Genomic DNA, 18466 nt, shown 5'->3' on the forward strand with positions numbered 1-18466 from the left:
GTATAAATGTGATTTCCCCCTTTCCCACAGGAAGATACAGTAGGTAAAAACTGGGAATTACAATGCCCTGTCAGACTGTTTTCATTTTGCCCTTGCAAAATGCCAAACCTACCTCTAATACAATGAGATTGGCAAGCTGCCCTCTACAACAGTAATAGAATCCTTTTACTATTGTTTCTTTAAAAATAAAAATCTTTTCCTTCTTTGGTATTGAAGGTCAGGATTTGAAAAATGCAAATAGGATCTAACTTCCTGGCAAACAAAATGTTTATGTTTAAAAACGGTGAACCAGGCCTCATAGAAACTTGAAATCTGGACTGGAATTAAAGCAAAATGCATTTGGCCTTCAATGCTTCTCCTGGGCTTTATTAGTTAGAAGAAATTCTGGTTCTCAGACAGATGTGATTAAACTACCTTATCGCTCAGTGCATTAGTGAGCATACAGATACAATGGAAAGAAACGTCACATTTTCCAGGATGTTCAAACAAATCAGACCTCTCATAGGCCAAGCACAGTTGAATATTCCAGTGAGTGAGCCATCTTAGTTCATTATAGCAAAGTGAAACAGAAGCCCGGTACCACGTTAAAGACTAACGTTTATTAAACTATGAGTTTTCGTGCAATAGACCTCACTTCTCAAAGCCTAGAATCTCATGGGATGGAGAAAGTAGAGAAAGAAGTCCATTTCTCCCTTTCTCGCAATACAAGAACTCATGGGCATTCAATGAAATTGCTGAGCAGTCAGGTTAAAACGGATAAAAGGAAATACTTCTTCACCCAAAGGGTGATTAAAATACTTCTTCACCCAAAGGGTGATTAACACGTGGAATTCACTGCCACAGGAGGTGGTGGCGGCTACAAGCATAGACAGCTTCAAGAGGGGGTTAGATAAAAATATGGAGCAGAGGTCCATCAGTGGCTATTAGCCAGTGTGTGTGTATATATGTGTGTGTGTGTGTGTGTGTATATATATAATTTTTTTGGCCACTGTGTGACACAGAGTGTTGGACTGGATGGACCATTGGCCTGATCCAACAGGGTTTCTCATGTTCTTATGTGACAGAGTGTTGGACTGGATGGGCCATTGGCCTGATCCAGCAGGGCTTCTCTTATGTTCTTATGTCACAGAATGTTGGACTGGATGGGCCATTGGCCTGATCCAGCAGGGCTTCTCTTATGTTCTTATGTCACAGAATGTTGGACTGGATGGGCCATTGGCCTGATCCAGCAGGGCTTCTCTTATGTTCTTATGTGACACAGAGTGTTGGACTGGATGGGCCATTGGCCTGATCCAGCAGGGCTTCTCTTATGTCCTTATGTCACAGAATGTTGGACTGGATGGGCCATTGGCCTGATCCAGCAGGGCTTCTCTTATGTTCTTATGTGACACAGAGTGTTGGACTGGAGGGGCCACTGGCCTGATCCAACAGGGCTTCTCTTATGTTCTTATGTGATACAGAGTGTTGGACTGGATGGGCCATTGGCCTGATCCAACATGGCTTCTCTTATGTTCTTATGTGACACAGAGTGTTAAACTGGATGGGCCGTTGGACTGGATGGGCCATTGGCCTGATCCAACAGGGCTTCTCTTATGTTCTTATGTGATACAGAGTGTTGGACTGGATGGGCCATTGGCCTGATCCAACATGGCTTCTCTTATGTTCTTATGTGACACAGAGTGTTGGACAGGATGGGTCATTGACCTGATCCAGCAGGGCTTCTCTTATGTTCTTATGTGACACAGAGTGTTGGACTGGATGGGCCGTTGGACTGGATGGGCCATTGGCCTGATCCAACATGGCCTCTCTTATGTTCTTATGCCATTTCCCCTTGATCTTTCGGTAGCCATTCTGTGCCAATATTCTTGAAAACTGCTTGATAGCTAATTGGGCTCTTTAAAAGGTTGCACTCATGTTGACAAGGGTGCTTACCTTTTTGTGTGTGGAGGCTTAGTATAAACCAGAGAAAATGTTTCGTATTCTTCATGACTTTTAAATTCTGCTGGACCTTCTGATAATTCTTTGAGATCCCACAGAGCAGCACTTTAAAAATCCTTAAACCAGTGTGGTGAAATGGTTGATTGTAGAATTACTATTTATTTATTGTACAGCAGAGTAACACACAGGACACAGATAATAACATAAAATATGTACACAAGTTGATAACAATTGGTATGCAGGCCGATTTGGGCAATCCTCCTAAATACTCCTAAATTCAATCCGCTTAATTGCAGTTGGGGAAAGATCACAGAGGTCTGTCACATCTCCCTGGAAAGCAGAACTATCACATTTCTGTGACAGATGGGAAATAGTTTGTCAGGCCGCACCACAATCACATTCATGTCCTGGTATTTTGCCCCATTGAGGTTCATATTCCGGCTCTACCATACATCTTGCCAGGTAATCCGTTAGAGAGCCAGTTTGATGTAGTGGTTAAGTGGGCACATTCTTATCTGGGAGAACCAGGTTTGATTCCCCACTCCTCCACTTGCAGCTGCTGAAATGGCCTTCTGTCAGCCAGAGCTCTCGCAGGAGTTGTCCTTTAAAGGACAGCTTCTGGGAGAGCCCTCTCAGCCCCACCCACCTCACAGGGTGTCTGTTGTGGGGGAGGAAGGGAAAGGAGATTGTGAGCCGCTCTGAGACTCTTCGGAGTGGAGGGCGGGATATAAATCCAATATCTTCATCTACCTCACAGGGTGTGTGTTGGGGGGGGGAGGTAAAGTAGATTGTGAGCTGCTCTGAGAATCTTCGGAGTGGAAGGCGGGATATAAATCCAATATCTTCATCTACCTCACAGGGTGTGTGTTGCGGGGGGGGGGAGGTAAAGTAGATTGTGAGCTGCTCTGAGACTCTTCGGAGTGGAGGGCAGGATATAAATCCAATATCTTCATCTACCTCACAGGGTGTCTGTTGTGGGGGAGGAAGGTAAAGGAGATTGTGAGCCCCTCTGAGACTGTTTGGAGTGGAGGGCGGGATATAAATCCAATATCTTCATCTACCTCACAGGGTGTCTGTTGTGGGGGGGAGGGAAGGTAAAAGAGATTGTGAGCCCCTCTGAGACTCTTCGGAGTGGAAGGCGGGATATAAATCCAATATCTTCATCTACCTCACAGGGTGTCTGTTGTGGGGGAGGAAGGTAAAGGAGATTGTGAGCCCCTCTGAGACTCTTTGGAGTGGAGGGCGGGATATAAATCCAATATCTTCATCTACCTCACAGGGTGTCTGTTGTGGGGGGAGGGAAGGTAAAAGAGATTGTGAGCCCCTCTGAGACTCTTCGGAGTGGAAGGCGGGATATAAATCCAATATCTTCATCTACCTCACAGGGTGTCTGTTGTGGGGGGAGGGAAGGTAAAAGAGATTGTGAGCCCCTCTGAGACTCTTCGGAGTGGAAGGCGGGATATAAATCCAATATCTTCATCTACCTCACAGGGTGTCTGTTGTGGGGGGAGGGAAGGTAAAAGAGATTGTGAACCCCTCTGAGACTCTTCGGAGTGGAAGGCGGGATATAAATCCAATATCTTCATCTACCTCACAGGGTGTCTGTTGGGGGGGGGGAGGTAAAGGAGATTGTGAGCTGCTCTGAGACTCTTCGGAGTGGAGGGCAGGATATAAATCCAATATCATCTTCTTCTTAGAACAGGGATGGCCAAACTTAATGTAAGAGCCACATAGAATAAATGTCCTATGTTTGAGAGCCACAAAACTTAAACGTCAGATGTTTGAGAGTAGGCAGGCAGGCAGGCAGGAAGGAAGGAAGGAAAAAAATAGATGGAGAAGGGCAAGGGAGAGGTGGAAAGAAAGCAACTTGAAATGCATTCTCTAAACAACTGTCTGGCTTGGCTTGGAGAATAGATTTAGAGAGAGATAATGCCTTCTTCAAGCCAGCCAGTGGGGCATTGGGGGCTTCAAGAGCCACACAGTGTGTGTGAAAGAGCCACATGTGGCTCCCGAGCCACAGTTTGGCCACCCCTGAGTTAGAAGAAGAAGACCGTAGGCTTATACCCCGCCCTTCTCTCTGAATCAGAGTCTCAGCAGTTTACAATCTCTTTTATCCTCTTTCCCCACAACAGCCACCCTGTGGGGTCAATCTCACAGAAGCTGCCCTTTCAAGGACAACTCTTGCGAGAGCTCTGGCTGACCCAAGGCCATTCCAGCAGCTGCAAGTGGAGGTGTGAGGAATCAAACCCAGTTCTCCCAGATAAGAGTCTGCGCACTTAACCACTACACCAAACTGGCTCTCTATTAGAGCTATGGCTGCCCCAAGGCCATTCCAGAAGCTGCAAGTGGAGGTGTGAGGAATCAAACCCGGTTCTCCCAGATAAGAGCCTGTGCACTTAACCACTACACCAAACCGACTCTCTCTCTAGACACCCAGGTTGCCTGGTGCTCTGGTGAGGATGACACCGTGGCTTGGAGAACCATGGGCATTGCTTTGGGCTTCTTGCAGTGAGATTGGGACCAACTTGTGATGGATGGAAAGACCCAAAGTACATGTTAATGCAGGAGTTCTATGGTTGAATCGCCTAACAGAGTTCAGTTTCTGTGCAACTGGGGCATGTTGGATGGTGAATGGGGGCTGCAGGGCTGGGAAGCAGAGGGTTACCCATTAGGTCACGCCTTCTTCCTGCTCAACCTTTCTTCCTTTCAAGCTCTTAGTACCCACAGTAGGAAGGTGAGTACAGTAGAGACAGGCCATAAACAGAGTTGGGAGATAGCCTTGCTGGCCAGCCTCTTAGCTCTCAAATGGACTAGGGGTAGGGAACAGTGGCTCTCCAGATCTTTTTTGCCTACAACTCCCATCAGCCCCAGCCATTGGCCATGCTGGCTGGGGCTGATGGGAGTTGTAGGCAAAAAAAAAACCATCCGGAGAGCCACTGTTCCCTACCCCGATGCTCAAGGAATTATGCCTCTCCTGCCGCCCCTTGACCAGGTGAATTAAAAAAGACTTTTAATGAAGATAAACCAGGTTTTCTTTTGAGCATTGCAAATTGAAGTATGCGCCTTTCTACCAAACTCAAATTTGGTTTAAAATGTAATCTAAACGTGATAAAAACATGGCAAAGCCTACAGTTATAATCTCAACTTGAAGCTGTGGCCCTCCGTGGCTCTCTGAAAGGCACGCTGAGTTGGAGTTTGTAATGGAAAACGGAAAAGGACGAGGATTGCCGCAAGTGGGCTGTGAGTTCTTGCCACTGCAGAATTGTCCTGGAACTACCTGTCTTCTGCACCGGAGCTCTCGTTCTGTTGCTAGAATATACTCTCCAGCCAGCCCATAGGAGGCTGCTGAACAAACTGCAAGCAAGGTTCCCTTTAGTGTGAGCACATGAGCAAACATGCACAGATTTTCACTGGTCTGCTCACAGCTTTTTAGCCTAACACACAGATGCTCCTTCCTCTAGGCTAGGTTTACATGACAGTCAAAGGTAGGCTTGGTCACAGCTTCAATGCTAGTAGCTCACACAGTGGAATTTTTGTCCACAAGAATCCCTAGTTTAGAGAACATTGACTGCAGGTAACTCCTTGGAATTCTACTCATGGGAGGACTTACGGGACTCAGGCAAGCAAAGGAGGCCCACCCTGCTAGCTCTTCTGTTGACAGACACCACAGAGACTTGTCCTTCCTTTGGCCAAAATAGGCGAATCATCCAGTGTGGCCACATTCGGCGTGAAGCAGGTGTTGTTTCCTACCCGCTTTGAGGATGGGCTTTAGTGTGAGCACATGAGGACGGACTGGGGCTCGTAGGGAGTACCGTGCGTTCCTCCCACCCAGCCTGCTGTGCATGCACCTTGCGGGAGCATGCAGCTTGTGCATCTGGTTCCCCTCCTTTTGCACAGAACTGTTCAAAGAAACATTTCCCTTGTTGTGGTGCCAAACTAGGATCCCGTACAGTTACCAGATGGGCATATATGCTAGTCATTAGAACGGATACCGGAAACCTGCAGTAGTGGAATTGTTTAAGCTCAAACCATCTTTGGGAGATGACGGTCTGAGCACTTCTTTAAAGCTCCTGGCGGGTTCTCAGGCTGCTGAAATCTTCGCTGGGTTCCCAGCTGAATCAGCTTTGGCCTGGACGGCCCAGGCTAGCCCAGTCACATCAGAGTGCACAAGGTCAGGTCTGGTTAGTACTTGGATGGGAGACAACTAAGCAGGGCCGTCTCTAGGGCACCTGGGGCCCCCTCCGAGGCACAGCGCTGTGGTGCCGCGCCCCACTGCCTGTGCGGAGGGCAAGTGACGGGGAGGAGGTGGGGCAGGTAAGCTACGGGCGAGGGGAAGGCGGGGGTGGGCGGAGGAAGAGGCAAACAAAGGATTTGTCAACAGAATGGGGAGGGGGAGTGCCGATTTTGGCGCCCTCGCCCTGCCGGTGCCCTAGGCGACCACCTGGTTTGCCTAGTGGGAGGGCTGGCCCTGCTGCCAAGGACGTCCAGGGTTGCTGTGGAGACGCAGGCAATACCAGACCACCGAACGTCCCTTGCCTTGAGAACCCTACAGGGTTGCTGTTAAGCAGTCGGGTTAGAACGGATAAAAGGAAGTCCTTCTTCACCCAAAGGGTGATTAACATGTGGAATTCACTGCCACAGGAGGTGGTGGCGGCCACAAGCATAGCCAGCTTCAAGAGGGGATTGGATAATAATATGGAGCAGAGGTCCATCAGTGGCTATTAGCCACAGTGTGTATATATATATATATATAAAAATTTTTTGCCACTGTGTGACACAAAGTGTTGGACTGGATGGGCCATTGGCTTGATCCAACAGGGCTTCTCTTATGTTCTTATGTGACTCAGAGTGCTGGACTGGAGGGGCCATTGGCCTGATCCAACAGGGCTTCTCTTATGTTCTTATGTGACTCAGAGTGCTGGACTGGAGGGGCCATTGGCCTGATCCAACAGGGCTTCTCTTTTCTTATGTGACACAGAGTGTTGGACTGGAGGGGCCATTGGCCTGATCCAACAGGGCTTCTCTTATGTTCTTATGTGACTCAGAGTGCTGGACTGGAGGGGCCATTGGCCTGATCCAACAGGGCTTCTCTTATGTTCTTATGTGACTCAGAGTGCTGGACTGGAGGGGCCATTGGCCTGATCCAACAGGGCTTCTCTTTTCTTATGTGACACAGAGTGTTGGACTGGAGGGGCCATTGGCCTGATCCAACAGGGCTTCTCTTATGTTCTTATGTGACTCAGAGTGCTGGACTGGAGGGGCCATTGGCCTGATCCAACATGGCTTCTCTTATGTGACACAGAGTGTTGGACTGGATGGGCCATTGGCCTGATCCAACATGGCTTTTCTCTTATGTTCTTATGTGACACAGAGTGTTGGACTGGATGGGCCATTGGCCTGATCCAACATGGCCTCTCTTATGTTCTTATGTGACACAGAGTGCTGAACTGGATGGGCCACTGGCCTGATCCAACATGGCTTCTCTTACGTTCTTAAGTCAGCTGCAGCTGGATGGCAGTTTCTACCACCACTGGTGTTCCTTCTAAGCTGAGTGAGTGTGAGCTAGCGCACAGTTTCTTAGCCTCTGGCTGACACATTTTTGTCCCAGCTCAGGAAAAATGGCCCCAGAGCAAGCTAATGTATGCAGTAGCTCACAACTTGAATGCCAGTAGAGTTTTAGCTCACAAGACTTCACATCTTAGAGGGTGTGTTGACCACCACCTGGCTAAATGTGCTCTACTGCCATCGGAGCCCACTGAGTGTTGTCGCTCTTATGGGATCCTGTCCTCTTTTTGACAGTCGGAAGGAAGGCTGGGGCATCTCCCTTATAGGCTGGGTCTGCATTCTTCATCCCTGTTGGGATGCATCCCTCGCAGTTGGGATGCTTCCCCTTCCTCTTCTCCAGGTAGTACCACAAAGGTAATGCAGGCAGGCTCAAGCGGGGCTTAAAACGTGGCAGAAAGGGGCTTCTGGCGCTTGCTAGCTGTCCGCTTTCAGGGCTCCTCTACCTTGAGTTCCCTGCGTGGGCTTTTTTTTTTTTTTTTGCCCCTGCACCACTGTGACATGACCCACCTGCACCTGCCGAAGCTCTTCCATCGACACAGCCCCGTCAGGCACTGAAACTGGAATCCTGGGCATCTCGCCAGCCCTGCCCGTGGGATGCTTATCGATGCCCGCGCTGGAAATCACTTCTCAAGGCAGAAGTAGGAAATGATGTCTTAGCTCGGGAAATCGGTTTACAGCGACGTAGATAAAAAGAGGCATAGACATAATCCCAGGTGGACCTCTGGCTATAAAAAGATCCTGCAGGGAGGAGGGAAGGGGGGGCTTCTTTCTTCTTGTGTACTGAATGAAGGCTGGCTGGTTAACTCTTGAGCTGCTGCCTGGGGCGAGGGGTGGGGGGTGGGGAGGTCTTCCCAGCGGTATAAGTGAGAGAGGCTTAAAAGACAGGTTGCTGAAAGCGGTGGAGTCATCTGAGGACAGGAGCGTGCTCAGGGCTCTCCTCTGCGCAAGGGATAAATGCGCCTTACCGTGATTGAAGGATGTACGTCCCTTATTATGTAAACAATAATCTCCATAAGGGAAGCCGGAGTTCAGCAGCCAGGCAACATGCTGTTGCTTAATTTTTTTGTGGTTGTTGCCAAAACGCAGAGAATTATAACCGCCTAGAGGAGGGGAGGGATTATTTCTTTCTCCAGAATCTATGCCCCGCATCGTCTATAACGTTCAAGCTCAGTGCATGAGAAACGTACAGCTCTGGGACTTAATTAATAATTAAGCGCTGTCGTGTTGCAGCCAACGTGCAATGAGCCCATAGATGGGGTTTGCGAGGCAAGAGGTGTTCCGAGGTGGCTTATCGTAGCCTGCCTCTGCAAGGCAACCGTGGCCTCCCTTGGTGGTCTCCTGTTCAAGAACCAGGGTCAACCTTAGTTTTTGAGATCTATTTGCTGAGCAGTCGGGTTAGAACAGATAAAAGGAAGTCCTTCTTCACCCAAAGTGTGATTAACGCATGGAATTCACTGCCACGGGAGGTGGCGGCAGCTACAAGAATAGATGGCTTCAAGAGCTGATTGGATCAACATCTGGAACAGAGGTCCATCAGTGGCTATCAGATTGAACTCTCTGTCTGGGGCAGTGATGCTCTGTCTTCTTGGTGCTTGCGGGGGAGGGCTTCTGGAGTTCTGTCCCCACTGGCCCCTGGGTTTTGGCCCCTGTGTGACACAGTGTTGGACTGGATGGACCATTGACCTGATCCAACATGGCTTCCTCTTATGTTCTTATGTCTGGGGCAAGTGATGGTCTGTATTCTTGGTGCTTGGGAGGGGCAACAGTGGGAGGGCTTCTGGTGTCCTGGCCCCACTAATGGACCTCCTGATGGCACATGGGTTTTTTGGCCACTGTGTGACACAGAGTGTTGGACTGGATGGGCCATTGGCCTGATCCAACATGGCTTCTCCTAGGTTCTTATGCCTGGGGCAAGTGATGCTCTGCATTCTTGGTGCTTGGGGGAGTTATAGTGGGAGGGCTTCTTGTGTCCTGACCCCACTGATGAACCTCCTGATGGCACCTGGGTTTTTTGGCCACTGTGTGACACAGAGTGTTGGACTGGATGGGCTATTGGCCTGATCCAGCATGGCTTCTCCTAGGTTCTTATGCCTGGGGCAAGTGATGCTCTGCATTCTTGGTGCTTGGGGGAGTTACAGTGGGAGGGCTTCTTGTGTCCTGGCCCCACTGGTGGACCTCCTGATGGCACCTGGGTGTTTTTGGCCACTGTGTGACACAGAGTGTTGGACTGGATGGGCCATTGGCCTGATCCAACAGGGCTTCTCTTATGTTCTTATGTGACACAGAGTGTTGGACTGGATGGGCCATTGGCCTGATCCAACAGGGCTTCTCTTATGTTCTTATGTGACACAGAGTGTTGGACTGGAGGGGCCATTGGCCTGATCCAACAGGGCTTCTCTTATGTTCTTATGGGTAGCCTGGGCCATCCAGATCAGAGCAGTGACAGAGAGAGGTGGTTTTCCTTTGCCTTCCTTTGCATAGCAACCCTGGTCTCCCATCCACGGACTAACCAGGGTTGATCCTGCTTAGCTTCCAAGATGTGACAAGATTAGCCTCTTAAAGCACCATAAAACCGGCAATAATAGTTGCTCGGACAGCATCTAAGTCAGCAGCGCTGCAATGACAGGAATCTGCTTTCAGTTACCCTTTGCGTTTCTTACAAAGGCAAATTTTTTTACAAAGTTGGGTTTCTTTATGGGAGAGTGTGTGGCTCTCTTCAGTGCAGTGCCTGGACCTGTGTGGAAATAAATTCTATCCTGAGTTTGGTTTGTGGACTTGGAAGTGTGAGTCTAAGGCATTCTAGCCTTCCTAGAGCCTTTGTATGTTGGTTCTGCTTATAAAAGCCTTTCTTTAGAAGGTTATTCCTTGTTGAGAGAATCTTATCTGAATTTAACACTGCAGAAGCTCTGGGTGGTTGTAGAAATGCACACTGTTTGATCAAACTGCAGAATTCTAAATAAGAAGGCAACAACATTGGATTTATATTCTGCCCTCCACTTGAGTCTCAGAGCGGCTCACAATCTCCTTAATCTCTCTCCCCCACAACAGACACCCTGTGAGGTGGGTGGGGCTGAGAGGGCTCTTAAAGCAGCTGCCCTTTCAAGGACAACCTCTGCCAAAGCTATGGCAGACCCAAGGCCATGCCAGCAGGTGCAAGTGGAGGAGTGGGGAATCAAACCCCGTTCTCCCAGATAAGAGTCCATGCACTTAACCACTACACCAAACTGGCTCTCTATTGGAGCTCTGGCTGACCCAAGGCCATGCCAGCAGGTGCAAGTGGAGGAGTGGGGAATCAAACCTGGTTTTCCCAGATAAGAGTCCGTGCACTTAACCACTACACCAAACTGGCTCTCTATTGGAGCTCTGGCTGACCCAAGGCCATGCCAGCAGGTGCAAGTGGAGGAGTGGGGAATCAAACCTGGTTCTCCCAGATAAGAGTCCGCACACTTAACCACTACACCAAACTGGCTCTCTATTAGAGCTATGGCTGACCCAAGGCCATGCCAGCAGGTGCAAGTGGAGGAGTGAGGAATCAAACCTGGTTCTCCCATATAAGAGTCCGCACACTTAACCACTACACCAAACTGGCTCTCTATTGGAGCTCTGGCTGACCCAAGGCCATTCCAGCAGGTGCAAGTGGAGGAGTGGGGAATCAACCTGGTTCTCCCATATAAGAGTCCGCACACTTAACCACTACACCAAACTGGCTCTCTATTGGAGCTCTGGCTGACCCAAGCCATGCCAGCAGGTGCAAGTGGAGGAGTGGGGAATCAAACCTGGTTTTCCCAGATAAGAGTCCGTGCACTTAACCACTACACCAAACTGGCTCTCTATTGGAGCTCTGGCTGACCCAAGGCCATGCCAGCAGGTGCAAGTGGAGGAGTGAGGAATCAAACCTGGTTCTCCCAGATAAGAGTCCGCACACTTAACCACTACACCAAACTGGCTCTCTATTGGAGCTCTGGCTGACCCAAGGCCATTCCAGCAGGTGCAAGTGGAGGAGTGGGGAATCAAACCTGGTTCTCCCAGATAGAGCCCGCACACTTAACCACTACACCAAACTGGCTCTCTATTAGAGCTATGGCTGACCCAAGGCCATGCCAGCAGGTGCAAATGGAGGAGTGGAGAATCAAACCTGGTTCTCCTATATAAGAGTCCGCACACTTAACCACTACACCAAACTGGCTCTTAAGCAACTTTTCAGTTAATGCAGAATTTATAATCTCCATCAGGTAGGGTTGCCAACCTCCAGGTGGGCCGCAAACCAAAGAGATCCATGGAAACAGGTAAAGCTACAAATGTCAATCACCGCGAATAGGTACTAATACAATATTACTACATACAAATCCAATTATTATTTTTCATATTCCATTAGTTATACATGCCATATTTCATTCATATATCAATTGCACAGTCCAATATCAGGTGTCATAAGAGCGGGGAAAAAGTGCTTGTGCTTCCAAAAACAATTTGTCAGTTTCGTTTTGTCAATTCCCCTGCAGAGTTCAGTCTTTCTGATGATAATGGCATGGATCAGTTTATCAGCCTCTGATGGTTACTGTCAACCTCTGAAGCCCTTTCTCTGTCATTCTTTCTCAGAGAGACACGTGTTGGCATGGACTTGCTAGGCAGCCTCAGACAAATGAAAGATGCTGGGATCCAGGATCCAACATGTTACTGTTTCCACTGGTCGGCTTGCAAGTCAAGGCAAAGTTGGCAACACTGCAACCAGTGTGTCAGTACAAACCATTTTCTAAAAGCTGAACAGATTAAGGCGATGTTAAAATGTCAGTTTGTTTCTCAAATCTTGCTTCAAATGCAGTCTCAATTTAATACCAGTAAAGCGAGCTGAAGTGAGCATATATCATCTCTCCAAACTTAAATATATGGCCTGCCAAAGCAACCTTTAACTGCATCTACGTATTATATAATGAAAGAACCACAGGGAGAGTAAGAAGTGCCTCTTGTGGTCAGGCATTCTGAAAGATAGATCATGTTCCATGTTGTGGGCTTGAGAAGAAGATGATGATATTGGATTTACATCCTGCCCTATACTCTGAATCTCAGAGTCTTAGAGTGGCTCACAATCTCATTTTACTTCCTCCCCCCACAACAGACACCCTATGAGGTAGGTGGGGCTGAGAGAGCTCTCAAAGCAACTGCCCTTTCAAGGACAACTCCTACGAGAGCTATGGCTGATCCAAGGCCATTCCAGCAGCTTTAAGTGGAGGAATGGGGAATCAAACCCTGTTCTCCCAGATAAGAGTCCACACACTTAACCACTACACCCAACTGGCTCTCTATTACAGCTATGGGTGACCCAAGGCCATGCCAGCAGCTTTAAGTGGAGGAGTGGGGAATCAAACCCTGTTCTCCCAGATAAGAGTCCACACACTTAACCACTACACCCAACTGGCTCTCTATTACAGCTATGGGTGACCCAAGGCCATTCCAGCAACTGCAAGTGGAGGAGTGGGGAATCAAACTCTGTTCTCCCAGATAAGAGTCCACACACTTAACCACTACACCAAACTGGCTCTCAAACGTGATGGCCCAGGGACTGGCAAGTTTTTCCAGACTCTGGGAGCCAAGCACTGGCTCTCAGCCTGCTATCCTGGATCTCATGAGGATATCCTGTGAGCTCTGTGTTTCCATTTTATGTTCAGTCTTCGTCAGAAGGTTTGGTTTATTCTTGTGGGGAGGGTGGGATATAAATCGGATAAAATTTAAAAATTGGAGTTTATAAGCACAAGGTGCATCCTTTGTTGAAGAAATCTCTCAATTACAAAGCAAGAGACTTGATTTAAATCTCTCTTTCTCTCGGAGATTAAATCACAATTCTCTCTTGAGTCGAGGGAATCTGTTGTTCTGGTGCCGGAGCCCTTTGTAGGGATGATTAGTCTAAAGGGAACAAGTCCGAAGCTCTTGGGAATTTTTTTTTTTTTGGCCGGCCAAAGACTGTAAATTTAATCCCTCTTACTTAATATTTCCTTTTAGCGTACAGAGGGGCTGAGCCATGGACGACTTGGATCACAACCTCAGCCTCGCGGATGCCCTAACAGAGCCGCCACCGCAGATCGAGGAGGAAGTGAAACGGGATTTCATGGCCACTCTGGAAGCTGAGAAATTTGACGATGTGGTGGGAGAAAAAGTCGGCAAGACGGACTATGTCCCTCTTCTGGATGACGACGACATGAAGGCTGGGAACCAGGAGGCGAAAACCAGGCCCCACGTTGGTGGTGTCCAGGCGGAACGTAAGTGCCTGAGCCCAAGTATGAATTGTTTGGCTATGCATATGTGGTCTTCACACACCAGGTGGCCCAGGTGGGAAAATCCTTTCCTGAAATAAAAATAGTAGAGGAGCAATTCTTGGGTTGCTGCTGTTTGCTAGCTTGAGGGGTGCTCTTCTCTTACCTTTCTCACCTGAGTGCTTTCTGTTGAAGCAAAACGTCACCAGGTACCCATTTGGATCTGTTTCACCATTGGGCCCTGGGATCCACTGACTTGTGGTCAAGTCCGCTGACTTGCATGGTTGGCATGACAATGGCGGGTTATCAGTGGGCCTGGAGAGGAACTGACGTTCCTGACGGTGCATTGGATTAGTTTTGGGAGAGCGGAATTGCTGGATGCCGCGAAGCAGAGCAACGCAGGGCCGAGGAGGGAAGCAGCCGTGTCTGGATTTGTCAAACCGAGGACTGGGTGGGCTGCCATTCCGTGTTGCCTACACACCACCCAACCCCACCCAGGATGATTCCGGTAACAGTGGTGGCAGATGATGAGCGGGGAATTAAGAACATCAGAGAGGCCCTGTTGGGTCAGGCCACTGGCCCCTCCAGTCCAGCACTCTGTGTCACATAAGAACATAAGAGATGCCCTGTTGGATCAGGCCAGTGGCCCCTCCAGTCCAACACTCTGTGTCACATAAGAACATAAGAGAACCCCTGTTGGATCAGGCCAGTGGCCCCTCCAGTCCAACACTCTGTGTCACATAAGAACATAAGAGAAGCCCTGTTGGATCAGGCCAGTGGCCCCTCCAGTCCAGCACTCTGTGTCACATAAGAACATAAGAGATGCCCTGTTGGATCAGGCCAGTGGCCCCTCCAGTCCAACACTCTGTGTCACATAAGAACATAAGAGAAGCCCTGTTGGATCAGGCCAGTGGCCCCTCCAGTCCAACACTCTGTGTCACAAAAGAACATAAGAGAAGCCCTGTTGGATCAGGCCAGTGGCCCCTCCAGTCCAGCACTCTGTGTCACATAAGAACATAAGAGAAGCCCTGTTGGATCAGGCCAGTGGCCCCTCCAGTCCAACACTCTGTGTCACATAAGAACATAAGAGATGCCATGTAGGATCAGGCCAGTGGCCCATCCAGTCCAACACTCTGTGTCACATAAGAACATAAGAGAAGCCCTGTTGGATCAGGCCAGTGGCCCCTCCAGTCCAGCACTCTGTGTCACATAAGAACATAAGAGATGCCCTGTTGGATCAGGCCAGTGGCCCCTCCAGTCCAACACTCTGTGTCACATAAGAACATAAGAGAAGCCCTGTTGGATCAGGCCAGTGGCCCCTCCAGTCCAGCACTCTGTGTCACATAAGAACATAAGAGAAGCCCTGTTGGATCAGGCCAGTGGCCCCTCCAGTCCAACACTCTGTGTCACATAAGAACATAAGAGAAGCCCTGTTGGATCAGGCCAGTGGCCCCTCCAGTCCAACACTCTGTGTCACAAAAGAACATAAGAGAAGCCCTGTTGGATCAGGCCAGTGGCCCCTCCAGTCCAACACTCTGTGTCACATAAGAACATAAGAGAGGCCCTGTTGGATCAGGCCAGTGGCCCCTCCAGTCCAACACTCTGTGTCACATAAGAACATAAGAGAAGCCCTGTTGGGTCAGGCCACTGGCCCCTCCAGTCCAGCACTCTGTGTCACAAAAGAACATAAGAGAAGCCCTGTTGGATCAGGCCAGTGGCCCCTCCAGTCCAACACTCTGTGTCACAAAAGAACATAAGAGAAGCCCTGTTGGATCAGGCCAGTGGCCCCTCCAGTCCAACACTCTGTGTCACATAAGAACATAAGAGAGGCCCTGTTGGATCAGGCCAGTGGCCCCTCCAGTCCAACACTCTGTGTCACATAAGAACATAAGAGAAGCCCTGTTGGGTCAGGCCACTGGCCCCTCCAGTCCAGCACTCTGTGTCACAAAAGAACATAAGAGAAGCCCTGTTGGATCAGGCCAGTGGCCCCTCCAGTCCAACACTCTGTGTCACATAAGAACATAAGAGAAGCCCTGTTGGATCAGGCCAGTGGCCCCTCCAGTCCAACACTCTGTGTCACATAAGAACATAAGAGAAGCCCTGTTGGATCAGGCCAGTGGCCCCTCCAGTCCAACACTCTGTGTCACAAAAGAACATAAGAGAAGCCCTGTTGGATCAGGCCAGTGGCCCCTCCAGTCCAACACTCTGTGTCACATAAGAACATAAGAGAGGCCCTGTTGGATCAGGCCAGTGGCCCCTCCAGTCCAACACTCTGTGTCACATAAGAACATAAGAGAAGCCCTGTTGGGTCAGGCCACTGGCCCCTCCAGTCCAGCACTCTGTGTCACAAAAGAACATAAGAGAAGCCCTGTTGGATCAGGCCAGTGGCCCCTCCAGTCCAACACTCTGTGTCACATAAGAACATAAGAGAAGCCCTGTTGGATCAGGCCAGTGGCCCCTCCAGTCCAACACTCTGTGTCACATAAGAACATAAGAGAAGCCATGTTGGATCAGGCCAGTGGCCCCTCCAGTCCAACACTCTGTGTCACATAAGAACATAAGAGAAGCCCTGTTGGATCAGGCCAGTGGCCCCTCCAGTCCAACACTCTGTGTCACATAAGAACATAAGAGAGGCCCTGTTGGATCAGGCCAATGGCCCCTCCAGTCCAACACTCTGTGTCACATAAGAACATAAGAGAAGCCCTGTTGGATCAGGCCAGTGGCCCCTCCAGTCCAACACTCTGTGTCACATAAGAACATAAGAGAAGCCATGTTGGATCAGGCCAATGGCCCATCCAGTCCAACACTCTATGTCACAAAAGAACATAAGAGAGGCCCTGTTGGATCAGGCCAGTGGCCCCTCCAGTCCAACACTCTGTGTCACATAAGAACATAAGAGAAGCCCTGTTGGATCAGGCCAGTGGCCCCTCCAGTCCAACACTCTGTGTCACATAAGAACATAAGAGAAGCCCTGTTGGATCAGGCCAGTGGCCCCTCCAGTCCAACACTCTGTGTCACATAAGAACATAAGAGAAGCCCTGTTGGATCAGGGCAGTGGCCCATCCAGTCCAACACTCTGTGTCACATAAGAACATAAGAGAAGCCCTGTTGGATCAGGCCAGTGGCCCCTCCAGTCCAACACTCTGTGTCACATAAGAACATAAGAGAAGCCCTGTTGGATCAGGCCAATGGCCCATTCAGTCCAGCACTCTGTGTCACAAAAGAACATAAGAGAAGCCCTGTTGGATCAGGCCAGTGGCCCCTCCAGTCCAGCACTCTGTGTCACATAAGAACATAAGAGAAGCCCTGTTGAATCAGGCCAGTGGCCCCTCCAGTCCAACACTCTGTGTCACATAAGAACATAAGAGAAGCCCTGTTGGATCAGGCCAGTGGCCCCTCCAGTCCAACACTCTGTGTCACATAAGAACATAAGAGAAGCCCTGTTGAATCAGGCCGATGGCCCCTCCAGTCCAACCTCTGTGTCACATAAGAACAGAAGAGAAGCCCTGTTGGATCAGGCCAGTGGCCCATCCAGTCCAGCACTCTGTCACATAAGAACATAAGAGAAGCCCTGTTGGATCAGGCCAGTGGCCCATCCAGTCCAGCACTCTGTGTAACAAAAGAACATAAGAGAAGCCATGTTGGATCAGGCCAGTGGCCCCTCCAGTCCAACACTCTGTGTCACAAAAGAACATAAGAGAAGCCCTGTTGGATCAGGCCAGTGGCCCCTCCAGTCCAGCACTCTGTGTCACATAAGAACATAAGAGAAGCCCTGTTGGATCAGGCCAGTGGCCCCTCCAGTCCAGCACTCTGTGTCACATAAGAACATAAGAGATGCCATGTAGGATCAGGCCAGTGGCCCATCCAGTCCAACACTCTGTGTCACAGAAGAACATAAGAGAAGCCCTGTTGGATCAGGCCAGTGGCCCCTCCAGTCCAGCACTCTGTGTCACATAAGAACATAAGAGATGCCATGTAGGATCAGGCCAGTGGCCCCTCCAGTCCAACACTCTGTGTCACAGAAGAACATAAGAGAAGCCCTGTTGGATCAGGCCAATGGCCCCTCCAGTCCAGCACTCTGTGTCACATAAGAACATAAGAGATGCCATGTAGGATCAGGCCAGTGGCCCATTCAGTCCAACACTCTGTGTCACAGAAGAACATAAGAGAAGCCCTGTTGGATCAGGCCAGTGGCCCCTCCAGTCCAGCACTCTGTGTCACATAAGAACATAAGAGATGCCATGTAGGATCAGGCCAGTGGCCCATCCAGTCCAACACTCTGTGTCACAGAAGAACATAAGAGAAGCCCTGTTGGATCAGGCCAGTGGCCCCTCCAGTCCAGCACTCTGTGTCACATAAGAACATAAGAGATGCCATGTAGGATCAGGCCAGTGGCCCATCCAGTCCAACACTCTGTGTCACATAAGAACATAAGAGAAGCCCTGTTGGATCAGGCCAGTGGCCCATTCAGTCCAGCACTCTGTGTCACATAAGAACATAAGAGAAACCCTGTTGGATCAGGCCAGTGGCCCATCCAGTCCAACCCTCTGTGTCACACAGTGGCCAAAATACACACACACACTGTGGCTAATAGCCACTGTTGGACCTCTGCTCCCTATTTTTATCCAATCCCCTCTTGAAGCTGGCTATGCTTGTAGCCGCCGCCACCTCTTGGGCAGTGAATTCCATATGTTAATCACCCTTTGGGTGAAGAA

At 49.6% G+C, this 18466-nt stretch overlaps 1 protein-coding gene across 1 annotated transcript in view; it reads left to right on the forward strand.

The window, feature by feature from the left end:
* Positions 1 to 18466, forward strand: part of MAP4 (microtubule associated protein 4) — a 359198-nt gene that overhangs the window by 102857 nt on the left and 237875 nt on the right. Inside the window, exon 3 of the mRNA XM_060247898.1 lies at positions 13501 to 13757. Within this exon, the coding sequence (XP_060103881.1) occupies positions 13520 to 13757 (238 nt within the window). The 5' untranslated portion in view covers positions 13501 to 13519. The remainder of the gene's footprint in view (positions 1 to 13500; positions 13758 to 18466) is intronic.

This window comes from Heteronotia binoei, chromosome 10 (assembly GCF_032191835.1).
Source record: "Heteronotia binoei isolate CCM8104 ecotype False Entrance Well chromosome 10, APGP_CSIRO_Hbin_v1, whole genome shotgun sequence".
Lineage (NCBI taxonomy): Eukaryota > Metazoa > Chordata > Lepidosauria > Squamata > Gekkonidae > Heteronotia > Heteronotia binoei.